Source organism: Parastagonospora nodorum (genome assembly GCF_000146915.1).
Source record: "Parastagonospora nodorum SN15 chromosome Unknown scaffold_8, whole genome shotgun sequence".
NCBI classification, from domain to species: domain Eukaryota; kingdom Fungi; phylum Ascomycota; class Dothideomycetes; order Pleosporales; family Phaeosphaeriaceae; genus Parastagonospora; species Parastagonospora nodorum.
The window spans coordinates 562462-589772 of record NW_001884556.1 but is presented as its reverse complement, the minus strand read 5'-3'; the positions used below and the strand labels follow the sequence as shown (position 1 = coordinate 589772).

The 27311-nt window shown below is 51.6% G+C and overlaps 16 protein-coding genes across 16 annotated transcripts; 10 read left to right on the top strand and 6 right to left on the bottom strand.

The window, feature by feature from the left end:
• Positions 1-745: 745 nt before the first annotated feature.
• SNOG_05752 (hypothetical protein) lies at positions 746-2833 on the top strand (the record flags this gene model as incomplete). Its single annotated transcript, XM_001796096.1, has 1 exon — positions 746-2833. One exon carries the CDS (start codon positions 746-748, stop codon positions 2831-2833), a length of 2088 nt encoding a protein of 695 aa, XP_001796148.1.
• Positions 2834-4400: 1567 nt separating this feature from the next.
• SNOG_05751 (hypothetical protein) lies at positions 4401-4644 on the top strand (the record flags this gene model as incomplete). Its single annotated transcript, XM_001796095.1, has 2 exons — positions 4401-4474; positions 4554-4644. The coding sequence occupies 2 exons, from the start codon at positions 4401-4403 to the stop codon at positions 4642-4644; spliced, it is 165 nt and encodes a 54-aa protein (XP_001796147.1).
• A 494-nt stretch (positions 4645-5138) lies between these two features.
• On the top strand, positions 5139-5999 carry SNOG_05750 (hypothetical protein; the record flags this gene model as incomplete). Its single annotated transcript, XM_001796094.1, has 1 exon — positions 5139-5999. The coding sequence occupies one exon, from the start codon at positions 5139-5141 to the stop codon at positions 5997-5999; it is 861 nt and encodes a 286-aa protein (XP_001796146.1).
• A 1570-nt stretch (positions 6000-7569) lies between these two features.
• On the top strand, positions 7570-8944 carry SNOG_05749 (hypothetical protein; the record flags this gene model as incomplete). The annotated part of the gene is made up of 3 exons (XM_001796093.1): positions 7570-8257; positions 8309-8421; positions 8471-8944. The coding sequence occupies 3 exons, from the start codon at positions 7570-7572 to the stop codon at positions 8942-8944; spliced, it is 1275 nt and encodes a 424-aa protein (XP_001796145.1).
• Positions 8945-11609: 2665 nt separating this feature from the next.
• On the top strand, positions 11610-11993 carry SNOG_05748 (hypothetical protein; the record flags this gene model as incomplete). The annotated part of the gene is made up of 2 exons (XM_001796092.1): positions 11610-11644; positions 11681-11993. 2 exons carry the CDS (start codon positions 11610-11612, stop codon positions 11991-11993), a joined length of 348 nt encoding a protein of 115 aa, XP_001796144.1.
• A 504-nt stretch (positions 11994-12497) lies between these two features.
• SNOG_05747 (hypothetical protein) lies at positions 12498-13134 on the top strand (the record flags this gene model as incomplete). Its single annotated transcript, XM_001796091.1, has 2 exons — positions 12498-12727; positions 12786-13134. The coding sequence occupies 2 exons, from the start codon at positions 12498-12500 to the stop codon at positions 13132-13134; spliced, it is 579 nt and encodes a 192-aa protein (XP_001796143.1).
• Positions 13135-13633: 499 nt separating this feature from the next.
• Positions 13634-15356, top strand: SNOG_05746 (hypothetical protein; the record flags this gene model as incomplete). The annotated part of the gene is made up of 2 exons (XM_001796090.1): positions 13634-15002; positions 15055-15356. The coding sequence occupies 2 exons, from the start codon at positions 13634-13636 to the stop codon at positions 15354-15356; spliced, it is 1671 nt and encodes a 556-aa protein (XP_001796142.1).
• A 451-nt stretch (positions 15357-15807) lies between these two features.
• On the bottom strand, positions 15808-16290 carry SNOG_05745 (hypothetical protein; the record flags this gene model as incomplete). Its single annotated transcript, XM_001796089.1, has 1 exon — positions 15808-16290. The coding sequence occupies one exon, from the start codon at positions 16288-16290 to the stop codon at positions 15808-15810; it is 483 nt and encodes a 160-aa protein (XP_001796141.1).
• Positions 16291-16759: 469 nt separating this feature from the next.
• Positions 16760-17128, bottom strand: SNOG_05744 (hypothetical protein; the record flags this gene model as incomplete). The annotated part of the gene is made up of 2 exons (XM_001796088.1): positions 16760-16795; positions 16898-17128. The coding sequence occupies 2 exons, from the start codon at positions 17126-17128 to the stop codon at positions 16760-16762; spliced, it is 267 nt and encodes an 88-aa protein (XP_001796140.1).
• Positions 17129-17427: 299 nt separating this feature from the next.
• On the bottom strand, positions 17428-17802 carry SNOG_05743 (hypothetical protein; the record flags this gene model as incomplete). The annotated part of the gene is made up of 1 exon (XM_001796087.1): positions 17428-17802. The coding sequence occupies one exon, from the start codon at positions 17800-17802 to the stop codon at positions 17428-17430; it is 375 nt and encodes a 124-aa protein (XP_001796139.1).
• A 1068-nt stretch (positions 17803-18870) lies between these two features.
• SNOG_05742 (hypothetical protein) lies at positions 18871-19359 on the top strand (the record flags this gene model as incomplete). Its single annotated transcript, XM_001796086.1, has 1 exon — positions 18871-19359. The coding sequence occupies one exon, from the start codon at positions 18871-18873 to the stop codon at positions 19357-19359; it is 489 nt and encodes a 162-aa protein (XP_001796138.1).
• Positions 19360-19503: 144 nt separating this feature from the next.
• SNOG_05741 (hypothetical protein) lies at positions 19504-19949 on the bottom strand (the record flags this gene model as incomplete). Its single annotated transcript, XM_001796085.1, has 2 exons — positions 19504-19787; positions 19847-19949. 2 exons carry the CDS (start codon positions 19947-19949, stop codon positions 19504-19506), a joined length of 387 nt encoding a protein of 128 aa, XP_001796137.1.
• Positions 19950-20695: 746 nt separating this feature from the next.
• SNOG_05740 (hypothetical protein) lies at positions 20696-23607 on the bottom strand (the record flags this gene model as incomplete). The annotated part of the gene is made up of 2 exons (XM_001796084.1): positions 20696-22134; positions 22188-23607. The coding sequence occupies 2 exons, from the start codon at positions 23605-23607 to the stop codon at positions 20948-20950; spliced, it is 2607 nt and encodes an 868-aa protein (XP_001796136.1). The 3' UTR covers positions 20696-20947.
• A 45-nt stretch (positions 23608-23652) lies between these two features.
• SNOG_05739 (hypothetical protein) lies at positions 23653-24437 on the bottom strand (the record flags this gene model as incomplete). Its single annotated transcript, XM_001796083.1, has 2 exons — positions 23653-23862; positions 24150-24437. 2 exons carry the CDS (start codon positions 24435-24437, stop codon positions 23653-23655), a joined length of 498 nt encoding a protein of 165 aa, XP_001796135.1.
• A 235-nt stretch (positions 24438-24672) lies between these two features.
• On the top strand, positions 24673-24877 carry SNOG_05738 (hypothetical protein; the record flags this gene model as incomplete). The annotated part of the gene is made up of 2 exons (XM_001796082.1): positions 24673-24787; positions 24825-24877. The coding sequence occupies 2 exons, from the start codon at positions 24673-24675 to the stop codon at positions 24875-24877; spliced, it is 168 nt and encodes a 55-aa protein (XP_001796134.1).
• A 1896-nt stretch (positions 24878-26773) lies between these two features.
• On the top strand, positions 26774-27289 carry SNOG_05737 (hypothetical protein; the record flags this gene model as incomplete). The annotated part of the gene is made up of 1 exon (XM_001796081.1): positions 26774-27289. A coding segment is annotated over one exon (516 nt), but the record flags the coding sequence as incomplete, so codon positions are not given.
• Positions 27290-27311: the final 22 nt, after the last annotated feature.

The window sequence follows — 27311 nt, the reverse complement described above, 5'->3', positions numbered from 1 at the left end:
CGTTTGCATTGAAATTCATGTGAAAGGGCTCGTCCGCGTGGAAACGTAATCACTATCAGCTTCCCACCTAAGCGTTCCGTCCGAGTGAGTATATAGAAAACCCGAAGTGAGTTGAACGCTCTCATCGTTGTTCGAGTAGACGTGAACTCGTGTGGGATCCAATCGTTGGCGCCACCTCTCATACGTTGAGCTTTCTGGCGTCCTCCCCATAGCTACTGGTTCCTAAAGAGAAGACAACGGGAGTAGCTCCATCGAAGGCAATGCTAATCTATGTGCTCTATATTGCTGACAGTCTACAATGAACAGCTGGCATTGTTTGAATCCATTCAGGGCGTAGTCTTACGCACCCACAAATCAACCGATTGCGTACCCTCGTGTCAATCTCGTGGGCAGGATCTCAAACAGCGATAGGTACTTCTGGCTGACTGACTCTGAGCTCGTCGACCTTATACTTCTCAAAATTGTCGCCGTATCCTATGGGGCATTTAAGCCTACTCGCTTTCTCACCGAGCCTCGCGGCCGTGCAAACACTTGGGCTTGTACAACACACGATCAACGATTTTCTCACGATTGCACTGCAGCCTCGGAGTGCACGCTCCGCTTGGTTCACCGCGTCATTCCGCCCTAGCTTTGAGATCATTATCTGTCGCGGCCTTTCTCCTTCCCCCACTTTCTACGAATCACCTCTCTACTAAAAGCACCATCGACCCCAATTGACAGCTGAGAACTCGCAGGGCCCTCCAAGATGTCAGACCGCGATCCTAATGTGGGCTTCGATGCCAGCTACCAGCCAGCGAAGCTCAACCCTCAGGATCTGGAGATCAACATGACGAGCGGCTTCAACAACACCGCCGCTGCCGCGCATCAGGCTCAACAGCATCATCCATTCCGTCTCCCAGCTCTGTACAACTCAACAACAAACGCTCCTCATACCAGCCTCAACCCGTACCACCTTCATATGCCTAGGCACGCTGGAGGTCGCTTCGATCACTATGAATCCCACATGGAAGGCCCATATCAGGCTCTTTCACGTGGTTACGGAGTAGATCGTAGGTTAGCGGTGCAAGCTCCAAGCTGGTACGAAAATTCGCCGCTCAATCTGGCTGTCGAGGAGGACATGCCGATCGGAGGTTTTTCACAACATCGAACTGCGCCTGCGCAAGCTACCCAGCACAGGATGCACAATCATCCTGCTGCGATTATGGCGACCAAAAATGCTCTGGAGTCTGAGCATGCGCATTCAACACCCCACATGCGACACAGGGCGACCCAAACCACAGTGAACGTACATCCGCTACCAACAGGTCAAGATTCGATGTATCGTGCACAGCACTACCCGTCCAGCAATTTGCAAGGCAGCGAACAACCGCGGCCCTCGGAGCACGAAAAACTACATACGGCAAACCGTCTAGACAACGGGGCAGAGTCGCTGAGATTTTGTCCACTTCCATATGAGCTGCGCACACCCATTTGGGCTGATCTGACCGAACCCACCACTGCTCATACGGGAGTTCATCCTCGTGGTAATTGGCCGAGTACCACATCTCTCCAGGATCAAGGCTTCACTGTTGACTCATTCCTTGACCTTGGGTTCAATGAAGCGTTCCAACAGCCAGTCTTCCAGGGAAACACAAACTCTTCCGTGCTCATGGTCCCATACACTGGCCAGTCTAGCTTCTTTTACGACGCCCCGCAAGACTTTCGTCGGCCTTCACAACCGCAATCGTCCCGTGGAGTTGACCGTTCATTGTCAGCTGCTCATAGTGACATGGAATCAGCACCGACATCTTTTGACCCGCTGCCTCCCGCAGATAGACGAAGTTTTATGCAGGCTATGGAGTATGCCACAGCCACGACTACACCGCTTGCTCATCAGCAAGTTCGGCAAGATCACGGCGCATCTTCGAGGCTCTCGGCAGACAATGTCGAACGAGTCGCTGCATCCGCGAATGGCGCGCAATCGCAGGGCCATGTGTTACCAACGCCAGTTGTGATGGGTCCTATCCGGACTGCTCAACGCGTTCCGCGATCCGGTCCAAGACGGCCACCAAACCCAGCCCAGGTACAACACTTCACCACACTACTGGCCGACGACGCATGCCACGATAAAGAGTGCCCAATTTGCCAGGACCCTTACAACGACAGTGACCATCCAGCCATTCGAATGCAACACGTGCCATGTGATCATGTGTTCGGCTTGAAGTGTATCCAAGAATGGGTCAATAGCGGTATGCAGAACGCACATCTCTGCCCATCATGTCGGCAGAGCATAACTGGCGCGCTCTCACGAGGATCACAGGGACGTTCAAATCATCGAGCGGCGGTTCCTCCACGTAGACGGCCCCGAGCAGGTACCAGAATGAGGTCACAGCGAGTCAGTGCTGTTGACGCACCTCGAGCCACGGGTCTTCCGGATCCTCTAGCTGCACATGCTGATGCGCCACGAACAAACACACCTCGACCAAACCGCAATATTCAGGAGCGATTCTTAAATCTTCAACGTACTCAGGGTCTTCCTCAGCAAGCGACTACGAGCCCCCCTTCTCTTTCTGTACCAGCAACTGCATTACTCGGCCAACCAGAGTATACACAACTCGAACAAAACCTCTTTGCTCAGCGTCAGGATTTGGCGACATTCGACGGCGCCGCAGCTCGCTTGACAGCGAGATCACAGGCTTTGAGCCACGAAGATGCCATTCATCTAGCAGCTCAGCTTTCGAGACGTCGCACGCAGTTACTCTCACGACATACTGAGCACTACATGGCTGAGAGTCGAAAACTCCAGCGCGGCAACCGAGAGCGAGCGGACGAACATGCAGCGCTTCGGCACTGAGTTGTGCGGGGAAGTGAGTGTGTGCTAGAGGCGATGGAACAAAAATGGTAATAGACAAGATGGAGGGATAAGAGGAGATGTGAGCAACAATGCCGGAGTAAACTGTTTCTTCGCAATGACTGGTATGCACACTCACGTTCCCATAGAAAAGAAATGAGAAGTGTCTGAAAACTATTGTGTCATGATGTATGCCTCAGGTTCGATACCATCACGTCATTTGCAGGAACCTTTGGAAGGTCCGCCCTTCTGTCGATGGGAAGTCGAGATAGAACTGTATGAAATGTGTGAAAATCAGTGTTGAGTTCGAATGTGCGGCGTCCTTACGCTTGTAAGTGGCACAGCAGAGCTAGGCTGCAGTCTCTTCGGTGAGTACTCAAATATGTACAGCAGTTACGTGACCGCCCTCCTACAGCAACGTCACGACTCTGCGAATTCGCCACAAAGTGTCGACAACTTTCCTATAGCTGCAGGTCCGGACTTCGTCATAGGCAACCGATTCACGGAAAACACGTGGTTTGCATACCCTGCGCAGACAAGCAGGGCGTGTAAATGAGTCTCAAAGTGGGACATCTAGATCGATCTAACTTGTAGCCCCACAACTTACCAAGATACGGAACGTAGTCATACTAACAACGCCCTGGAGCTGCAGAGCTGTGACTGCACATCTAATGTTGTGCACAGTCGGGCGACTTGCGGATGACCAACAACGAGCTGCACTAGTGTGTGCGTAAGGGTCGGACACATGTTCACAACTGATCCTGCCGCCAGGTTCTGCAATTTGATCTGCAGGAATGTTGTTGTATATGGATAGTATGTAGCTCGCAACCAGTCAGTCAGGAGAGCTGTAGCACCTTCGTCTATATGTATGCACATGCCAAAGCCTTCAAGAGCTCGGTAATCATCTTGTGGTCATCTGGCATTTAGGCAGGTGTTTTAGTACCACAAGTCTTAATTTCGTGATTGCAAGGAAGTATACTAGTACATGGCAGTGAAATTATCGTGGATGATGATATTCTTTCCTTTATCACGTCGAATTTACGGAACAATAATTGATAGCGTAATCTTGGTCACCTTTACGGCCTTCTTTGCAAATAAGATGACGTGAATGTATGCAGACTCAAGAGGCGTTCTCGTGGACATTTCGAATCGTATATAGTCACATGTGCAACATTTTCGTCATGCATGTACTCTTTATCGATATCGGCTCCTCAAACCCGGTTGTTGTTATTGATTGATGCCCGAGATGTTAAAGTTGATGAAGCAAGAAGCGTGCATCGGTTCGCGGGGCACCCTAACGGTGTGGTGGCAAGAAGAGCGACACGTTAGGCGAGAGGGGCACAGACCAAGGGGCAGGGGAATCGAAAGCCACGTGTCTTGGCATCCTGTTCTCCCCAAGCAAACGTCGCCCTCGCTCACGACAGCAAGGATGGCCATTCTCCACAACCGTGTATCCGGATTTGTTGAGATGCTTTCGACTTATCGACGTGCAGTTATCGATAGCAGCTGCGCCTAGGGCTGGTAGTTGAAACGCTGGCATGTGCGGCACAGCGGCAGCTCCGCAGCAACCATGTCGCCGAGCTGCAGCTCCGAACGGTGTTCCGAACAACCGACCATCCACGACGCTTCCAAGTCATTTCAAACGTAAAATGAACAAACACGACATGTCTGTGATTCGTTGACCCATCACATGCCAAAATCTCCGCACGACCTGGACCCATAGCGGATACTGGGCCGAGCTGGCATCTGACATCCAGACACTGACAGACTTTGGCGTTTACTCCACCTCTGAGGTGAAGCAAGGCGCGAGGTGAGACCCAAATTTCGAAGGTGGGAATGAGGTGCAGCACTTTGAAACTATGGCAAATGCTGTGTCCCACATACGCTGATCTCAGATTGGGCGAACCCCTCAAAAATGGCTGCTCAACGCGCTGGGCAGCAGGTGTGGAGGCGTGAACTAGAATCTGGTGTGCCTGACTTAGCGCGCTGATCCTCTTCGTCATCACAGCCATGGCGTTCAGGAACAGAACTTGTGGGCACCTCGGGATCATCACTGAGCTGGTCTGAGAGGAGCAGCTTTCGCCGGATCGGCACAGTACAAAAGGACGCACTTTGCCCTCGAATGTTCACCAGGCTTCCCACGCTGAATCCACAGTCACTCTCTTCAGTCATTCATTGACCAGTCATTCTTTCACATAGCTCTGGAGCTATTGCCATTCACTGTTCTTCATTCTTTACTTAGCCGATACTTCATCGCGACACATACTACCAAACAATACCAACCCGACCAACCATACCACCAACCACTATGTCCAAACTCTTCCAAACCGGCGCCCTTCTAGCCGCGCTCGTTGCGGGCGTTGCAGGCCACACTTCCGTCGAGAAGTTCGAAGCAGGTGGCAAGACCTACGATGGGTTCTACCAGAGCTCTAAGCAAGACCCTGGTAATAAGTCACCTGCCTGGTGGACCAATCAGGGCTGGGGCTACCAGCCAATCTATGGGAATCAACTTCAGTCCCCGGACATCATTGCTCACAAGGACGCCTCACCATCTCCTTACACAGTCGAGGCACCTGCTGGCGAGAAGGTGACCTTCACATGGCACCACGACGGTAGCTGTGGTGGCGGTGAAGAGGGTTGGGACTGTTCGCATCATGGCTGGACCGCAACCTACCTAGCACCCTGTAAAGGTGATTGCAAAGACGTCGTAAAAACGAACTTGGATTTCTTCAAGATCCACGAGAGCGCCCTTATCGATTACCGTGACGGCCGCTTCTCCCAGGGTAGCAAGCAAGCCCAGACTGGCTACTGGGGAACCGACGCCATCTTTTACGACAACGGCAACAAGCAAAGTGTCACTATCCCCAAGGAAATCCCTAGCGGAAACTATGTTCTTCGCACTGAAGTTGTCTCCATCCACAACAACGGCGACGTTTCGCAAAGGCAGTTCTGGCCCCAGGCCTTTAATATTAAGGTCACCGGTGGTGATGACAGCGCTCAGATGCCCCCTGGAAAGAAGGGTACTGAGCTGTATCACACCACCGACCCGCTACTGCAGTGGAATCTCTACTGGCACGACGCTGGCAAGACCATCAAGGCTGCCCCTGGTCCCCAGCTCGCCTCCGTCGCCTCTGTGACGCGCCGTCATCCGCGTGACTTTTCTTCTTAGGCATATTTCTACTTCTCTTCGTCTTGGACTTCATTGGATATGAGAGTTGCATGATGTGTTGGCATTTTCTTCTTTCCGGAAAAGGGTTACGCGTTCGACGCGTGAGACGCATACAAAAAGTTTACGATTTCTTCACTTCGTGCTGGCCATAGCAATGGCTTAGCTCTTCTTCACACCATCACACCCGGGAATGGGTCTTCTATATATTCTGGAATGACAACATCATTTTGCTCTTATACAGGATGCAACGATACCTGATGAGTATGACCTTTGACTGCATTGCGCCGTTGTGGGGTCTTATTTGTGCCATGGAACCTGAGTTCTTCGTTTCGGGACTGTCCATCAAGTGCAGAGGCTCTTCACAAATTCTAAGAAATTGTTCTGCTATTGCATCACCGTTCGTCGCTGATGAAGATGTGGGGTGCCAACTTACCCTGAGCATGGTAAGTCAAGCTCGGCTTGGCAGCGTCTTGCACTCGTCATCCCGTCTCCTGATAGACTCCACCGTCAATCAGAGCCAGCTGAACTCCTCTCTGTGGCCGAATCTAGCTCTTACCAATATAAGATACGGTACAAGGTACATGTTGCACTGCACCCTAATCGCGGTCCTGCTAAACTAAACTCCTTTGTCCCATCCACATCCACAACACCCAGAATCCTTCAAAAGACGGGTTTAGCTGGACCTTGACTAATTAGCTATGCAGCTTATCACATATCAATGCGCTTCTCATCCTGGGATTCCCTCTTTCAGTATCGTGGCCTAGATGTTGGTGAATGGTCAAGGGAACTGCCATTACGCGTACATGGTGTGATCCGGTGTGAAGTTCTACCCTCAATGCTCTTGCGGTACTTTTGCTCGCCATTCACGTGTATGTGGGTGCTAAATACATGGTGCAGCGTCTGAATAAAGTATTCTGTAGACCTCGTTATCGCTATACTACGCATAGCACGAAGAAGTTATTTTCTTGGAGTAGTTGATGCTAACATCGAATCGGCCTTCGGAAGATAATTGTCGTTAAGGGGGTGATTTCAGGCAACCTTTTACATGTGGCATGGAATGAGAATCCTTCTCGCCTGTTTGACAGAAGAATTAAAAAGATGTGGGCAAAAGAACAAAGAAAATAAGAGATAGTCCGAAGATCTCCTTGTATTGATTCAGCCACGGGCGTGCGCCACAAGACGCCTTGCAGTAACAAGCGATGTACGGGCCAAGGGTCACCCTTCGAAGAACCTTTGAATACATTCATTGGCACATGAAATCGCTTAGCTATGGCCGCCATGGGCTTCCAGAATGCTCGTTCTTGCTATAAGGCTCAAAGTGGCTTCTCCAGACTGAGTTCGACTGCCTAGAGAAGGCATACATGTCGAGGACAACCCTTCCATTGGCGAGCTGAGCGCATGATGCGTTACGCTGCACAATTATACGGGAGGCTAAACTACTCTGGGCTCAAATGGTAGTGGTCGGATTTGTGGTGGAGCTCGAGCAGAGTATTTGAAGGAGAGGTCATGCCTTGTACCACAAGTATCTTCAACATACTCTGATCATTTGTCCCATCACTTTCTTGCTAAAATGGCTTTCTTTGCCTCACCTATTCGTCGCAACAACACCTCCTTCGCCAACTTGGCTGGTCGAGTATCCAAGGTCTCTTCACAGATAACAGCCTATCTGGAGAAGCACGAACATGCCCACCCGGACTTCACTCCTACCTCGGCGGTCCTTCCAGAAACCTACGCATATGAGAGTCTTCGAAATGAGCTTACGGATGCGACCATGGACCTGATGCGCCTCGCCAATGGGCCCAAGAACATATTTCGTACTATGTCCTTTTGGCACACAGATCTAGCAGCCACACAAGTCGCGCTGCGTCGCAAATTCTTTGACCACGTTCCAGATGACAATATTGGACTCACTGCTTCGGAAGTTGCGAAAGCTACATCCATGGATGTGGATCGAGCCAACCGGATCCTGAAAATGCTTGCTACACATCGCATCTTTGAGGAGGTTGCTGGCAAGTTTCGTCACACTGCATTATCTAATTTCTTGAAGACAAATATCTATCGCTCAATGGCCGAGATGCAACTCGACCCTTGTGCTAAAGCAACATCTGACATGGACGATTGGATTGTGGCTAGTCCATACGGGATGAGCGTAAAGGATAGTCCCTTTTACCGACAGTTCAAGAAGGACTTCTACACATACACTGCAGATGAGAGTCATGGGAAGCTCTTCTCAGATGCGATGAGGAGTTGGGGAACGAGTATGTGTATCAATCTACTATGAAACAAGCCTTAGCTGACCTTGATATTAGTTGACAACCCCTTCGAGATGCTGCGCAACAACTTCGATTGGGGATCACTCGCCAACACCAAGGTTGTGGACATTGGGGGAGGTAACGGCCATGTCTCACTTGATCTCGCACGTGTAAGTACCGTTTATATGCTCCGCTCACTTGAACTGACACAATGCATAGGAGTTCAAGAACATAAACTTCACCGTGCAAGACTTGTCACCGCAGCAGCTCTCCGATGCGAACGTGGCTGAATTGGGGGATCGCGTCACATACCAACAGTATGACTACTACACGCCACAGCCCATTCGCGATGCGGGCGTCTATCTATGTCGCGCGACATTCCACAACCACAATGACGAAGAATCAGTTAGGATGTTGCGAGCGCTCATTCCAGCCCTCGAAGGCAGGACTGACAACCCCGTTGTTCTCATCAACGATGTTATCGTTCCGGAGCGTGCGGAGGGTGTTGTGACGATGGCCGAGGCGAATCAGCTCCGGCAGATGGACTTGCTCATGCTTGCGTTGTTTGGAGCGAAGGAGAGGACGGAGAACGACTGGAGGACTCTATTCAAGGAGGTGGACGAGAGGCTTGAAATTGTGAAGATGCACTACAATCCGCGTGGAGCTGGTTTATTGGAAGTTCGGCTTAGGTAAACCTGAGGTTTGAAGCTTGGGGCTGCATGTACGGTATGCGAGATCGAAGTTATGGAGAAACATTCATTCAATTTAATGACTAATTGGAAACATGTTTGAAACTCAGTCCATCAATCACTGAGCCAGGAACAGTTCAGGGCCTGCTAGTCTTCTATTAGGAACTACAGAATGTACCCAGATGAATGCAAATGACCGTGTGGATAACTGTGAGCGCACACGAGTACCAGGAAATCAATTAACAATTCCACAAATTGAACGGAGGTTAGAAAGATTAATGGCGCGAAACGAAGAGACCATATTGTGAAAGAGTTGGTCAAGCATGGGCGTGGCCATAGCATCTCTGAGGATTGAAAGGCTGATGCATCTGATGATGCGACCTGCTAGGTACCACGGGATGTCGGTGCCTGCATAATGTCAGCAGTAGAAGTCCAAATCTAGTGACACCAAATGCCGCAACTATTCGCGCCCGCTCTACTTATACTTGCGACCTTCTCAGAGACTATCTAGCAAGTTACGCACTAGCCTGTATAGCTTTAAAAGTTTATCAGACCGTATTAAATCCTGAAAGAGACTTTAAAGATAGACAGCCTTAGCTATCGCTAACGACATCCTGCTCACTGTGGTGCGTGAGAACAGGCACGAATTATTGCGCCAACTGGTGGTGACAGCTTCAATCAGAAGCCCAGGCAGCAAAAGCACGCTAACACCACACCTCACCCACAATATCTTTTCACGCCGCAATGTCCGCACCGTCCCGACGACGCCAAGCGTACCGCAACTTCTCCCATACCCGACCTTTACGATGAGCGAGCCTGAGAGTATGGTGTCGCCGAGCCACCTCCACCCGTCACCTCCACCAGAAACCCTCTCTTGTCTGAATACCACGCTCGAAAAATTCCACGGCGCATATCACGGGACCCGAATCACACTCACTATCTTTGGCCGCCTATTATGTCTCTCGCATCTATTTCACACGGATCGGCAGCGCCATGTACAGTGGCAACGGCTCATGACGGCGCTGCGTTCCCCGGGCTCGAAGATGTATCGCGATCCGGAATCTTTGCAGGTCGCGCAGGTACTCTCCCGACAGGATCCAGTTGGAGTGTTCGAAGAGCTACATCGGAGTGCGGGTGGCCATTGCCACGCGATGTGTAGGCACAGGGATGGGTTGTACTCGGAGATCTCTTGCCCGAGACTCTGGCTGGTTGAGTGCGCGAAACTAGGCCCAAATCCTGCGAACAACGATCAGAGATTTCTGTTTGTGCGCCATCTCCATCACTTGAAGACACCACAGCCGGTATACGAGTCGGCTGATTTGGACCATGGATTGGACGACGCAGTGAGCCCGGGGCCTTTCACTCGTCCTGGTGTGCTATTTGCTGTCGCAGAGTATGCCGCGCGGGAAAACGGCGCACGAGATATTGAGAGCTTGGTCCATATCGTCGCGAGGGCGGCTCTCGATATCGTGGATATCTGGGACTACACTTACAGACGAGGCTACCGACAGAGAAAGGGACTGCCGCCCTTCAAATGGTACTATCTAGGCCTTGTACAGTCACGCAAAATCTTCGCTGATATGATAGAAGACTGTGCCGACACCGTTGATTGCATGTTGTCTTATCAGATGCGAGACTTTCTCAAGAGCGTTCCTTTCATTACGATCTGGGATTGGCTGTGGCAGGCTGCGGGCGAAAAGAGCAATTTTATGCTTCAGCAGGACGACGCGTTGGACTGCGATATGTACCTTTTCGCGCTCGTTGCTCTTAAAGACACAGTGGGACTGTCTGCGTCCGAGCTTCGGCGTATAGTCGCCGTGGTGGACACAGATTTGGACCTTTATTGGAACGAAACGAGCGTCTCTAATATGGTGTCCTCTCGACCTTCCGGGTATCCGGTGCTCGTAGACTTCGATCACATAGAGAGTACCGGGACTCACTACATGGAGCGCCACTGGGGTCGCCAGTTCTATGAGAACCATCTTCCTCCTGGCTTTTCGACCGATCTTCGTGTTGTTGCCGATTATGATGCCCGTCTCCTAGATGTAGAAGAGGATAGCGATGAAAATGTACCCGAGGAGCTTTTGCGCGACATATACGACAGTGCCGATCTCGAAGTCCATGGCCCTTCAATCGATGCGCTGGAATTCGCTCAGACTGTTGGGGAAGATGATCGACCGCGCAGGCAGAACTGTACGATCTGCGCAGACATATTCGTATCTCGAACTGCGAAGGCGATTTGCTTGAAGCTTCGAGAATGCGGCCATTATTTCCATGACCACTGCCTCCGAGATTGGATGAATTCTGTTGCAGCTTGTAGCAATCTCTGCCCCGAGTGTCGCTCACAGATCTGTGAGAATCGCCGGCCAGTACGGTTAGTCGATACCGGGCCGCCTGAAGAAACACCCACACAAGCTGTGAGACCGGCGCCTGTTACTGGACTAGAAGTCGATCAACTACGTTCGCAATCTGACGTCGCACGTCCCTATGCGACAAATGTATTACCGTTGGTTAGCCCTACTATGCGTTCGTCTCTGGGGTTCAGCCATCTTCACTCGACATTTAGGGTTCTCTTTGCTGAGCCGGAAGAGGTAATAGGTGAGCTCTTTTCAAACAATGCCGATAGTACTCGCCAACAGGACCTCAGCGGGCCGGCAACAAGCCTCAACATGCCCGATACGGAGGCGGCAATGCGCGATGTTGGGTATGCCAGCGTAGTCCCAGTGCCAGATCCGCATAGAGGAGACATCGAGGTCAGAGAGGAGCCACAAGACGAAACTGGAGCCGCAGACGGAGAATCGGAATATGAAGCCCTCTTCGGCAACCTAGACAAAGTCCCTGGTGGTTTCGCACTACCAGATCCAGATGACATCGAATCCTTTGGTGCCGCGGGAATGACGAATGGACCGCACACGCCCACGCGTCTCCAGGAGTATTTTGATGACCAAGGGAATTACATCGAGGATCGAGTGACTTTCCACACTCACGGGGATGATCCGGAGTGTCCTTTTGCGTGGGATATGGATTACGACAATGATTCGGACGAGGAGTGAGAAGACCTAACGAGAAGATGCTAAGGCAGCCTAGGTGTTCTCAAAAGCTTTCGCAGAACTAGATAAGAATATATGAGAATGGCGTATATCGTAAGGCTCCCTTATAAACTTCAAAGTATGCTCCTGAAAACTATTAGATCGCTTCGCGCATGTGTAGTGCGGACACGATTTTTGTCGTGGATGGTGAAACTAGATGGACTGATGACAGTCATATTTTCTCTCACTTCCAATTCGCAGCCAGTTCATGTCATCGGGATCAGGCGTGAAGTGAGACGTCAGTGAGGTCTGACGATGTGACGCGTGGGGAAAGCGTGGATTCCAGCTGACCAATCGGCGCTCTCTCAACGCCGCTTCCCAAGAGCTTCCCTCATTGCGCCACATCCTTGTCGCAAGCTGTCCACATCCTCTCCACCCCCGCAGACCTTCACGACTCCACTCTGTCCTCGACATTAGAAGACCAAATTCGACAATCGCAAAACATATAATCCCCACACCAGCAACAAGATGCCTGGCAAAATCATCTCCGTAACCTCGTCCTCGCACTTCTCACAGCTGCTGTCGCAAAGCACCTACACAGTCGTCGACTTCTACGCCGACTGGTGCGGGCCATGTAAAGCAATCGCGCCCGTCTTCCAGAGCCTCGCCGAGAAGGAGACGAAGCCCGGAAAGCTGCAGTTTGTCAAGGTCGATGTAGATTCGCAGCAAGAAGTCGCGAAGAAGTACGGCGTATCTGCGTAAGTACCCGAACCCTACAAGTAACCTTGTGGAACTTGCGGCTGATACTTTATGCAGCATGCCGACTTTCCTCGTAATCAAATCCTCCTCCGCCGTCGTCGACACCATCCGTGGCGCGAACCCCGCCGCCCTCACAGCCGCCGTGCGCAAGGCCGCGGGCGACGCTTCTGGTGCTGGCCCGGCATCTGCGGTTTTCTCGACGAAAGGTCGTACCTTGGGATCTGCAGATGCGCCCAGTAGGCCGGTCGGCGAGAGCCCTTTTGCTGGCTTACAGAGGATGATCATGGGCAATGGCGGGCTGAGCGATGTCATCGTAAGGTTTGTCGCACTCTACGTCATCAGCCTCTTTGCGTTCAATGGATACAAGGCAGCGGAAGAGAGTGGGTTCAATGTCAAGGCGAGGTAGGATATCTAAGCACATGGTAAGAGGCGTTCAGGTTGGGTATGAAACGATAGGAATCGACTGGGATTCATGGAGCCTGGCGTTATGGGATCTCTCTTTGGCGAGGAAGGTACATGGCGTCTTGTCACGCCATGAATGTCATGACAATTGGTTACACTACTGAATGACAATCAGTAGTTCTGCTAAGTCATCCAATCGGCCGCCTATTCATGTCGCTGTTATGAACACAAAGTGCGCTGTGCAGCGGTCCGAATCAAACCTGGGGATACGAAGGAGCGAGGACATGCACAGTTGCTGCCGCCCTAAGGATAAATTCCGACCATGGAGCCGTGCCATACACGAGGCAGGGCCTTGCTAGTCGTCGCTAGTCTATGAGCTCGCTCGTGCGCCGTGTGCTTCTCTACCCGATCGAAGTTATATATCATGGCACGCTCTACGTGCAGCGCATTGTCACTCTTTCACACATGAAACCACACCGTAATCTCTAATTGTCTTGATCGTCATGTTGCTCACCGCAACAACGGTTCTGCTAGTCTCTGTTGCAGCGGCCTTTCCTGCACCCTTAATCACGCCGTACTCCCAACTACGATCCCTTGAAACAAACAACACCGTCTCCAGCTTCAAAGACATTCCTAAGAGCTCGAAACTGCAATGGTTACCCTGCTACAAACGATTCGAGTGTGCAAATCTAGAAGTCCCGCTGGATTACGAACAGCCTTCCCTGGGGCCCACTGTTGTTCCATGGATACGTTTGAAAGCTACCAACAGCAGCGATATCGATGTCATCTACAATCCTGGAGGTCCAGCTGGTTCGGGCATTGCTGCATTCCTCGCAGGATCTGGTGACAGGATCATGGAGTACACGGGCTCGAAGTACAATGTTGTCAGCTTCGATCCGCGTGGAGTCAATGCCAGTGATGTTGACTTGACCTGTTTTCCTGGCGAGGCAGACACTCGCGAAGAATTTGAAAACAATAAAGCCTCGCTCTCGACACCACAGGAGGAATATGCTCAAGCCGTCGCCATCGGCAAGTGGTGCACGGCGGCGAACAAGAATACCACTGCTCGTTATGCTGGCACTGTGGCTATTGTACAGGACATGTTGCATTTCACTAAATTGCAGGCTGCTCTGAATGGCAAGGAGCCTGAGCAGGCTCTCGTCTGGTACTATGGACTCAGCTACGGCACCGTCATTGGCCATACCCTCGCAAACCTCTACCCCAGCCGCGTTGGTCGCATTATCCTCGACGGCAATGTGCACAGCGAAGACTACTATAAAGGCATTGTCTACGACAGCGTTTCAACATTCGACAACTCAATGCGGTACTTTTTCAGAGTCTGCGCCGAGGCTGGCAGCAAGAAATGTGCTTTTGCCACGGACTCTACTGACGCTGATGGCCTTGAGAAGCGCTTCGATGCCTTGCTCAGTGATCTCGAGAGGGAGCCTCTTCAGTCCATCGATCCAAAACAACCTGTTCCATTTATTATCACTCGCGACCGAGTGGTTGAGAGAGTGTTTTCTTGGACCTACAACCCCTCCCGAGACTTCAAACACATTGCAGCCGTATTGGCTGGCCTCGTGGAGAAGAATGCGACCATCTGGAATGAGGCAGGACGAAACACTAGCCGCGATGCTAAGCCTGAACCTGAGCCATTCGACTACACGGCAGCCGCTTTTCGTGAGGCTCAGAGGCTCATCACTGCCATCGATGCCGCTGATCGCTACCCTGTCAAGAACGTCGACAATTACCTCGCCGTAGTAGAGCGCATCTCGAAGACCGGCAAGTGGCTAGGTAAAGATTATGCAGTAGGGAACCCTCTTTTCGCCGCAGGCATGTCGATCTTGCCGCCCAAGAGCCAGACGTTCCCCGGTAAGTTTTCATGTGTCGTCCAGCATGTCGATTACATCCTAACATCCACCAGGCTTCAATAAGACCAAGACCCTTAACCCAGTACTCTTCGTAAATCCGGATGCAGACCCTGCAACACCGCTCAGCAGCGCACAGTACATGTCGAACTTCTTCGAGGGCAGCGCTGTCGTTCAGCAGCGATCTGGAGGCCACACTGTTAGCGGTGTAGAGTCATCCTGCACGCTGAAGCACATGGCGGCATATCTCGAAACGGGCAAGGTGCCCAACAATGGCACGGTGTGCGAGACAGATAAGAGGCCGCTGATGGACGTGCAATCAAAGCGGGGGTTGGCAGCTCCTGTACCATTATTTTAAGCCTGAGACGTGCTTGCTGCGCAATGCCAAGAGGTGGTATGTCAGTTCACTTGGTAATTGCACGTTGTTTTGGAGACGACACGATAGCAAGCTATGTTTCCCATTGAGGCATGCTCGAACTGCATGTTTCAGACACTTCATACACTACTTCTGCACTCCACAATATCTCCTTCCTCATAAACCATCCACCAACCATCTCCCGACGTCACTCAGTCCACCACTCCTGTCCCTCTCCCTGTACGCAAACAGTCAGCATTGATCAAACCTGAAGTAAAGAACAAGGGATATGTGCATGGCTCAGGCAGTGGTGTTGTCGCACATATTCACAATCCCTTGGGATCGTTTGATGCGGAGATGAAATAAGGTTGTCTGGAGTTATCATCACAGTCGCGTCGGATGACAGAGAACAGAGGAATAGAAAGAGGGGAACATACCACATGTAACATCCTGCTCACACGTTGCCCGCACCCTTGGACGATCGCTCGTGCTGCTCGACGTGTCGTGCCTCTTCCATGTCCGCGATCCGGTGTTCAAGTTTCCCGAGCTTGTTCAGGAGCTTGAGATATGTGGTGGGCAGGTCGGCTTCGAGCTTTGCAGACTTTCGCTCAAGCTTTGCGTACTTTTCCTCAAGCTTTGCGGACTTTTCCTCAAGCTTTGTAACCCTCATCTTTGTAACGCACTGGTCGCGGTCCAGATCCTGCAAGCGGCGTTGCAGGGTCGCAACCTCCATGGCTGAATCATCCAGCTGCCTTTGAAGCACTTCTTCTGAACGGTCTTGGGCCATCAAACCTTGGATCAACCCTTTTTCGAGCTTTTCGGAGAGTTTGGAGGTTGCGGCCTCGATGGTATCCAGGCCCTGGACGAGCATAGCCAGCATGCCTTCAACTTCTGCAGAGGAGAGAGGCGCACTAGCGGTGGGTGTATTGGAAGCCATGATTTGGACGGTTGGTTGCAATTATGTGGAAGGTGTCCTCAGAATGATAGCCAAGATGTGTGTTTTCGAGGTTGGAGGATGAAGGACTTGGATAGACTGACCTGTGGGGAACTATAAGTAGACGTCAGCGCCCTTTCTGGAGGTTCCGGACAAACCTGCGAAGAGAAAACGATACGGTGTAGGGATGGACGGGTGTATGCATGTCCCCGTTCCGCATGCATCGAGATATTGATCGCAAGGATCACGACACTTGTGACACAATCTTTTGCAAACGAGGTGACTTGAAGATGGACCACTGCCATCATTCATTATGTCGCAGCATCAGCAGCAGACTTGAACATACATGAGCTAACCTTCATAGAAACGTTCCACTTTGTAATACATGTTGTTGTTCGCCAATCTGCCATTAGGTACTACGTGATCCACTCAATCAATGCACACTCCCGTCTTGTACTACCCCGAAACTCGTTCAACCCATGTCCAGGATCCTTACAACGCCGCAATCCTGCAGCCATTTCCACTGCTTGTAACACGCATAGCATTCCATGTCGTACCGTATCCACTCAAACTTGTATGCTTCCATCCTTCACCCTGTCGTCTCTTCTACCTTGACACTCGACTCCTCTAATTCTCGCATCCTCTTCTCAAAAGCGGTCATCAACTTCTCAAACGACCTGTCTGCCTGTTTAATTTCTACGAGTTCTTCCGCTGTAGCAACTATGCAGCAGAGGTATTGTTTGCGGTTGTGGAAGTTTCGAGCTTGTTGCTGGAACTCAAAGAAGCGGGTCAAGTTGCTGTCCCTTACCGTCTTTGCTTCGTCATTAGTGGGTGCGGACATTGTTGGGAGATAGTGAACGGGTGGAAAGGAGAGAGGGCGATGGAGGGACCACTGCGATAGATTTGTAATGAGAAAAGCTTGCTGCGGTGTGTCACATGCGATTTGCTAGGAGATGGAGGCAAATGGAGTGCCTCTTCAGTTGAGTATCTGAGATCACGTGGTCGTCTTCATCGCGGCTGCCCCGCATATCCACCTCGTGCCTGCTTCCTGCCCTTGCCTTTTCTTTCACAGTGATCGCCATTCAGTTCCATGATTTGGTAAACCCTCCTCGCGCCACATCCCAAATGCTCCAAATATTCCTAATACCTCTTCACCTTTTCAAGCCTGTGGTCCTTCCTCAGCTTATCAAACTCCGTCCAAAGCGGCGCCTTTTCAACCTTAATCTGATCTATCCTAACGATGACATAAGCCATCGAGCTCTTCCTTAGCTCTGCATCCTCCACGCGGCGCCACGTGGGCCTTTTTGTCTCCCCAAATAAGTCGTCATCGATATCCGGATCAGGCATTTTCGATCGACGCGTCTCAAGGTCGTTCTCGGTGAATTCTAGGTCCTGGATTCGCTGCCAGACGGAACACATGTAGCAGATTGGGCAGTTCTTGTAGTGATTTCCAGGATCAATTTTCGATGGACCGTCGGGGTCGACAGCGGGTGTTTGGGTAGTGTTGGAAAACATGCTGAGAATAGAGGTGAAAGGTTGGAAAGAGACCGTGTTGAGAAATTCTGGGACTTGGGTAAACAGAGATGGATGGGGACTTGTCGAATGAATTACTAGTGGCAATCATTAGTCTCTCACTCCGCGCGGCTGCTAGATATGCGGCCCTTACCCAGGGCAGGTAGAGCACAACAGTAGATGCGACAATAAGAAAACTCGCTTCAAGGAGACCTGCAATTTGATCACTCCAAGGTCGATGGGCTGTCGCAACGATTCTATACACGATCTCAAGCTACGTCTATCGCAAGTACAGGTAGACCCACTGACCAATGCTCAACAAAGCCACAGCTATCCCACGCTTTCCCAACTCTCCACAATCTGCCTCTCAATCTGGCGGATCATTTCACTCATCCTTTCCTGGGCGCTCGAGTTGTTTGCCAGCTCGGCTGTGACGCTGATCCACCGGGCTCCACCAGCCAATTTCCTTCTTTCCAGCTCGGCCATCTCGTTCCTCAGCTTTATACACTTGTTTTGTAGCCTTCTGAGATTGAGGTCGAGTGTTTTGATGACCGAGAGTTTCCTGACAGGTCGAGGATTGGGATCGAGATGCGCCACTGAATCGAAGCGACGATGTGAGCGTGTGACTCTCATGCTTTTGTGATGAGGGGTCTGTAGCTAACAACGTTAAGTTTTGAGAGGAGAGCCGATTTAAGTATTTTGGGTGTGGTTTGCTACCGATTTGCCCGGGACTGTGTAGCAAACTGCCTGGAGAAGTTGGGGCATTCGCGGCTCTTCCAACTGGAAAGTCGGCCTTCACATCTTAGTTTCCCTCTTATCGATGTCATTTATGAAGGTGAGAGATGTGGTATTGAAGCTGGTTGGCATGATGAATTGATGTAGTGCAGCTTGCTCACTAAGGCATGAATCTACACTGTAAACTAACGATCTTTCACTCCACCTGCGCAACATCCTTCTCGTACAGAATCCCTTCCCCTAACACTCTTGCCAAATATCCACACACACCAATACCCTCAATTCGAATATCAACCACACACACCACTAATTTTCCACTCCATAATAACGATCAACATGCCATCCACCCACCGCACCACCACCCAGCCCTCCAAGTCCCTGGTCAAACAAACCACCACCCGCCGCTACCCAGGCATAATCGCAAACTGCCCCTCGCTTTCCATCCTCGAAAACCGCCTGCGCATCCTACACAAAGAATCCACTCAACTCTTCCGCCGCGCACACAACACGTTTACCGACGACGCACACACGCTCAAATTCCTCGAAGAGAGCGATGCCAAGGCAGAAGAGATGATGCGCTTGATTGCGGAGGTCGAAGCGAAGATTGGAGAGTTGCTTGAGAAGGAGGAGGGTGGGAGTGCGAAGTTGCGGAAGAAGGTGGAGGAAGAGCGGGTGTGGAAGGAGAAGTGGGTGATTCAGGCACGGGAAGAATGGGTTGAGGAATATGGATTTGCGCCAGATGATGGGGAGATTAAGAAGATGCATGTTGCTATGCAGGACGCGTGGGTTGAGAAGAATGCGATGGTTAGGGCTGATGATGCGTGAGGAGGAGCAGCTTGAGATGGGCCATCGTATGACTGAGTGCGTGTCTACATGCCCATGTCATCATGTAACAGGTTGAGAATAGACCTGGAGAAATTCTTTGCTTTCATTTCATGTTCATACAAGTCATCAATTCCATATAACCATCTATTTCGCCCCACTCTGCCTCAACGACGCCCCATCAACCGTGTTCCCCCTAACATCATCCTCACCCCCATGGTTCTTCGCATACCCCTCCAACCTCGCCTCCGGCGCGCCAACACCCCCATGCGCATAGTCACCCGCCTTGTACAACTTGCCGGTAGCTGGGTTGACCGAACCGCCTTCGGATTCGGGGATAGTGCGGTTGTTGCTGGCGCCGGTGCCGTATTCGACGGTTGAACCGGGGAATTTGGTGGTTACGGACTCGTCGATGCCGGTTGCGTCGGTACCTGGGGGGAGTTAGTATGGAGAGGGTTGGAGAAGTTGGATAAGGAATGAGTGAACGTACCGGCGTTGCTGCCATGGCCCTTCTTTGCAGCGTCTGTGTTAAGGTCACGCTCAGCGTCTTGAGCGATCTTATTCAGGTCGGCGTTCTTGTATTCGGCAGACATGATTGGGTTCGTTTATTTTTTGATATGTATGAGGTGATATTGGTCTGAAGAGAGGGAACTTATAAGAGTATTGAGCTTTTGTGTGTGTTATAACTTTACTTTGCTTCTGATCTTTCTGAGTTTTGTAGATTTAATGAACTGTGGTGGACCCTTATGATGAGCTGATGATGTCAATGAAATCATCACATCCAAAATTATCCGAATGTTGAACTATTACCGCAAGAAGTAAAGACCTGGAGCTTAATGCGGAGACCAGGTATTAGCTGCCGCATAGAAGCTGTTGTCGCGTGTCTTGTTGTGTAAGGCCGGTGGCGAGGACTGGATGTACCACCACGTGTGAATGTCGACAACCATCTCTTAAAGATTGCGACAAAGCGCAGATCCATGTGTCATCTAGTAACTCACACTTGGATATTTGCGGGTGTTGAATCCAGCTCCGATCCTAGACTCTTGTTTCGAATCATGAGAAACGTTTTTCGATTGTACGACTTCGCAATAGCAACACGGCGGAAATGATCTTGACGAAGAGGAAACATGATACAAATGAGCGCAGCTTGTATGCAGTAGTCCATACCAAGGTGCAATGAGATGCCGAAGCAAGATGAAAGTTAGTCTGTAGCCATTTACACCGAGTCTCGATCTTCAAGATTGAACGTCGTCGGTGGAGATCGTCACGTGCCGTCATCCCGCCTGCCCAGGCGCATTTCAAACCACACCCGAACAACAAGTTGCAAACAAAGGAAGGCTTTCGATCGGACTCATTAAAATTGATTACTACTATCTACTCAGCTCGTCCTCGTTTTTAAAAGGTATAGGTGCTTAGTGCAGGGGTACTCGTTTGAAAGGTAAATTCCTCCATCGTACATCATGAACGGAAGCGGTGCGCAAGAAAAGGAATGGGGTATGTGTATCAGTCGTCATCGTCCCATAGGGTATCAAACTCCAGTATCCAAGGCCGCCGGAACGGCCAGCTCCTCCTAGTCTATGCCCATCTACCACTAGTAGACGATGCGCTCCTCGAAGACAGGCGCCTCGCGGGAGTGTCCGTCATCAACACCCTTCCAGTAGACCTTGCCCTTCTCGTTGAAAATGGCCTGCTCGTCGGTGATCTCAAGGCCAGGAACCATCTTCTTCGTGTCTCTGATCTCACGTTCGCTGATACCCATATCGTCGCGAACAATCCAAATGACGGGTGTGGGCGAGGTGACCGAAGGGTTGAAGAAGGCACGTTTCTGAATCTCAACCGGTAGCGGCTCCTGCGGGTGATGGTAGAACTGATCGAGAGAAGCTGACAACGTGTTCATGGAGTTGCGCTCGGGGTTGATTAGTTTGCGGAGGAAGAGAGGAATGCGACTTGGCTTTGGGGCGTGCTGGAACGAGTTGCCACTCTGGGCTGCCGCAACCTTCTCGCCGTTGGTGCCATCGACGCCGTTCAGGCCATTCTCGTGGTGACCATTCAAGGGCGAAGGGTCGGTATAGGCAAGGCGGGCCTCTTCGTGAGCGAGGGCCTTGCTCAGCGTTACGGAGAAGATGATGGTAATGAGCAAAAGGATGCACATGATGATTAAGGGGCCAACGGCCTGGATGTTCTTGGCCGTGGAGATAGCGAACAAACCAATGAGGCAGAGCTCGGAGAGATAGCAGCCAACAAGGATGTGCTTCATGGCCTTCTGGTAGGCGGCGCCCTTGGTCTCAATGTTGGACTCGTACACATACAGGAAGTTGTACCTGAATGCAACGTAAATGAGAGAGAAACCGATGACCGCAAAACCCAACATGAGAGGCGCAATGCCAGAGTAGGTGATAGCGATGACAGCCAAGTTGGTCCACTTTGGGAATTCGGATCCCCAGGACGGCCCGGAGAGCTTCGTGAGCTTCTCGAAGATCTTACGCGGGGTCTTGCCTGGGAGAATACGGCCAAGGAGAACAACAACAACAAAACCACCGATGTTCAGGAGCGTGCCTGCTGCAGACGAAAGACCAAGCAGAATGAAGTAGCTGATATAGAAGTTCGACGCCTTGGGCAAGTTCTCGGAAAGCACGGTCAGAGCGGAGCCTGGGTCGTTGATGACAGAGCGAACAACCGTTGTAGCTGCGCTGGCTACCGTCGTGATGAGAAAGACCTGGACAACTTGGAACGCAAAGTACCACGACTGTGTCTTGAGCTCGACCTGGCTCCAAGTGACTGAGAAACTGTTAGTGTGACGTCGACGGGAGTAGTCGCATGGGTTGACTTACCGTAACCAGCTGTCTTGGCCAAGAAACGACAGAAAATAGGGACCAGTGCCATCAAGACGGCGAGCATGACCGTGGGCAAAAGACCCGTAATGACACCTAAAATAACTGGAGGAATGCTGCCAATCCATCGCAACCAGCTGAACTGTTGTTGAAGGTAGTTGATGTTGGAGACGAGACCGACAAATGCAACAGGGACAGCGAAGAAGATGATCATGACGGAAATGAAGGCAGTGGCAGCAGTCCATCGAACGAGATGCTCAGCGGGCTTAATGCGCAGGTTCTGCCAGACGACTTCCTGGGGAATGACACCGAGCTGCTGGGCCTCAAGCTTGGAGTTGGGCTTGGTCTTCTTGTTCTGCATCATTTGCCAGGCGTCCTGGGCGTGGCGTTGCGTGTCGAATTCAAGGAAAACGCCGCCGACAAGCTCTCCCTGGCCATTCCAGTGCTTGTCCTGCTCCGCCTGAATCTTGGGGAGAAGCTCAGCAAGATGCGAGCGACCGTACTCGATGGTGTCGACCTTCTTGCCGATTAGGAACTTGAGCTTGTGGGTTGGGCGCTTCTTGGGGTTGATCCATTTGGTGCCGTCGTTGACGTCGCTCGCGACATAGTGCTTCTTGCCCTTCTCTGCCTTGAGCCTGTTCTGTTTGCATCCGTCTGTAGCTGTACCTCGCCCGTTCTCGAGCTTGAGGGCGGTCTCGTCGCGGTCCTCAACGAGCTTCTCCAAATCCTTGGTGTTGGAGGCGACCCAGGCGTGCTTGACACCAGGGAACATCTCAAAGAGGGTAGACTGCGAGAGCGTCTTGGGGACGTTGGTGAAGAGGATGGTGCGGGCAGACAGACGGCTGGCGCCCCATGGCGAGCGACGGTAGGCCTGGCGCAGGTTGACGACGTAAAAAGACTCGCGCGCAATAATGACCATGACTAAGCTGAGGAAGATGAACGAGACGCCGGCGTGCGCATAGTAGCGGTTGACGTTCATGGCGGGCTCCTGGGCAACATTGCTCATGGAAAGGATGTCAAGCTGCTCGTTTCCAGCACCACCAGTGGCATTGACGGGGAAGAGAACAGGCCACGTGATGATGCATCCCAACAGAGAGATGGCGACGAGGACCTTGAAGTAGCGCACAAAGAGATAGCCATCAATGGACTGGTGGTCAAGAATGAAAGTGTCGGGTAGGTTCTTGAAATCTTTTATCCATCCAAACAGCCCTCCACTGGGTGCTGGCGTCTGGCGCTGTTCGCCCAGGTGGTTGAGGTAAGTTCGCGGGGCATAGACGCGACGGAAGTACTTTCGTGCAACAATGAAAGCCGTCACAAATGCCAATGCGAGGAGTGCTGCTGGCACGAGGGTCGATATGACAGAGGAGAGTGAGTTGGAGCTCTCACGCGCCTTTCCCTGCTCGCCGCCGGTGCCCGACATGATGGGCAATTAGCGATTGGCAATTGGCGATTGGCAGTTAGGCAGTCAGTGGGCCCTCGAGGAAGGTGCGATGGAGGGGTCGTAGGATCGTGAGGGAGCGATACACCTCGCTGCTGGGCCTGGGCCGTCTGAGGGTAGTGCTGGTTGAAGTACTGGGAACGCGCCGTGACGTATCCTGGCGCCCATCAAAGGGATAGCTCCACGCCATGGCGCTAAGAGACACGCCGTCGCCGGATCCACAACATCTTCAGCTGTCTGCATCCGTCTCACCACCAATCCACTAGCCCATACACCACTTCACCAGCCACCAGCGTGCGCAATCAATGTAGCCGCCGCCGCTTGCATTTCGCTCTGTCCGTCGCTGTGGCTGTGGCTATGGCTGCAGCTGGACATGCATTGCTATCGTCACATGCTGGTCTACGGCTCTTGTATGCAACACGTCAGCCTCATGCGACTGCCCCAAGCGAAAAACCTGGAAGCGAAAAATTGTCAAACTCTGGCCTTGGGAAATTGCTCATGCCTGATCGCCAAGGGCAACACACCTTGTTTATCGTACAGAACCGGTGGCTTTCTTGCGGCGGCCCTTGCAATTGGCCGACACGTGTGACGGAATCACGCTGTGGGGCGCTGGAAGCTACCGAGAAAACAGGGAGAAAGCAAGGCTTGAACGTCTCTGGGCGATCGTCACCACTGTCGGTGTGCCATTTCTGCGTTGTGCAGGGCTTGACGATCGACGGTGGTGACGACTGTGATTGTTGCGACGTGGACGGCACCCCCGTACTCCTACGATCTCCTGCATCTCCAGATCTGCCTACGCCGTGGACCCTCATCGCGCGGCACGCTGCATGTCGAGGTGTTGATTTCAGCCACCCGACGGACGCAATCTACGATCCCTGTGCTGACACCAGGGCCTAGAATCTGTTCTTGACCCGACAAGATCTCATCTCATGTCCGTTCTCTTGCTAGATGCGCCGTTGTGCACCCTGGAAATTGTTGCAGTTGCGCCATTTGGTTGGGCGGACAACGCTCCGGTGACAGACGATCAGGCTCTTCGAGCCGCATGTGATGGCCTTGAAGCTTGACGTCGACTTCACATCGCAAGACATGGAGAAGAGCCACGAACTCATTACGCATGCTCAATGTGTGCACATTCAGCTCGCGCGCCATATTGTGAATGAATGTACGTTGTCGTGGTCCATGATCTAGATGCCTGACAGTGTCCAATGTGGAGGCGAGTACTCCTGCACAGCCACCAGCCACAGCTCTCTAACGCCTCCCCTCCAAGCTCTGGGGTAGAATTAGGAGGTCAATCTCGATCGCAATCTTCTGCACAGCCACCAGCCGCAGCTCTCCAAAGCTGTTGCTCCAAATTTTTGGAGTGTCATTTGGAAATCATTCTCAATCGCAACTTGCGCAGCAATTTTTTTTTTCTGGGCCGAATGATTATGCAGAAACTACACCATCAGTACGCTACGAAGCTCATGATACTGTCGTGGCTTCCAAAATCCGAAGTTCAACGCGCTTGTAACACAAATCCGCTATGCGAAACAGAAGCGCTTGTGCCGTGTGCAACCACAATGGATGTCCATCAACTTCACACGAGAAGGTCAAGATCGATATCTCTCAAACATGCGCACTCTTGCGCCAATCCAGTGTTGCATGATGGCATAAAGGTTACCATTCATCTGCCTGATCATTGACACACACGCCTAACGTTTTTCCTCCTATTCTCGAATGTTTAGACGCACACGACTCGCGGCTGCGACAACCTTCATCAATCTTAATATGCCGCGTGGGACACGGTTGGTTCTCACGATCGCGACGCTCCATTTGCTTTGTACCACTTGCTGACTGCATCGAAATCCACACCGAGTCAGAAAGGTTTCAAGAAGGATAGCGGCACGGTGCAATTCTTCAGTAGACCCGGTACTGCCCTTTCCCAATAGTCATGCGCGCCCCAATGACGCTGCACGCAATTTGCGCTGCTGACAAGACAGTCTCGAACGTGTTTCGAAGAAAAGAGCTTTTGCGCTTACCGTGAGTCAGCCTGAACAATGCTTCAACAGAACAATTGTTTGCAAAAAGGTGTAGGTATCCATTCAAAGAGAGAAAAGTCGAAGCGCCTGTTATGATAGCGGTACTGAAGTTGAAACATCAGTGAGCGCGCCACGGAACTAAGCAATTTGCCCCACCACGAATTTCGTTTCAGTAGGATCGATCTCCACCTCTTCGCGCCCACGGAAGAATATGACCCACCCACGGAACGTCTCGAGCGTTCTTTTCATGTTCCTATGGCCTCTGTGCCGCGCTTGTGGTTTTACACACAAGTTCTTCGGATTTATCCAGAGCTCTTGGGCAGACATGTCGTATCGTTCAGAGAGGATAGAACACAACATAAGAACAATGATTCATGGTTCGTGGGATAACAACTAACACGAAACAACTGACGCTATCTTCCAAGGCAGGCGTTTATGCAAGATCGATAGCGAAAAACATGACAAGATGAAATGAAGCAATCACGGCTGGCATCTGCCACAGTATGAAGTCCAGCTCGTCATGTTGCCGCCAGTGCATGAAGTTTCGTTTACCGCTGAGGCAATATTGGTAGAATTCTTCCGCTCGAGCTGGGTCCACCATCACCACCGTTTCAAACGTCTTTGTCGTGATTCGACACAGTGGACCATGAACACGGTCCATTCAGGAACATGCATCGAAGCGAGATCCTTCCATGCTCCTTGCAATGAAGAGTACTGGGGCCAAAGCATCGATAGCTGCCGAGAAACAACCTTTCTGGCAACTAATCGATACGCCAACCTCAGTTTGTGTGTGCCCGTACATTAGCGGCCGCTGGATAGATGAAAGTGCCCGCAATTACTTGGCGTCCATCCGGGTACCTGGGTTTCAAGATGTCGGAGCGCTTGTCAGAGAGAATCTGATGGCTGTCAGGTCGAATCGTGCCGTGTTGCTGGCAGAGTATAAGATGCTCTTAAGTTCCCATGAGTGAGAGGCATCAAGCTTGAAGCTGACATTCATTCACTACGCTCTTTGGCATTCACTCACTTTCGTGACTTTCTCTCTTCGCCTGTACATTCGTTTTCAAGGTTCAACCTCTTATACTCTCACTTCCAAGCTTCAACACCAACGATCAACACTACCCAGCATCAACATGAGGACCTCGTTTGCCATCGCCGCTGCCGCTGCTCAGCTCGCTGCTGCCCACACCACCTTCCAGTCCTTTGTTATCGACGGCAAGGACATGGGCCAGCACTTTGCTGTCCAAACCCCATCGAACGGCAACAATCCCATCTACGATGTCACCTCTACTGCTATGAACTGCAACGGTGGAAAGCCTACCACCGATTTCGTCGAGGCCAAGGCCGGCTCCGAAGTCACCTTCCAGTGGCACCACAACGATCCTCAGACCCAGTCTGGTGACCAGGACGAGCCCATTGCCAAGTCTCACCAGGGACCTGTCATGGTCTACATGGCCAAGGCCGACACCAAGGGAGAGGGTGCCGTCTGGACCAAGATCTTCGAGGAGGGTCTCAACGCCGGCACTTGGGCTGTTCAGAAGTTCATCGACAACAAGGGACAAATTACTGTCAAGCTTCCCAACCTTGAGGACGGCGAGTACCTGATCCGCCCCGAGATCATTGCTCTCACACGAGGGCAACCGCGCAAAGGGTGCTCAGTTCTACAACGGC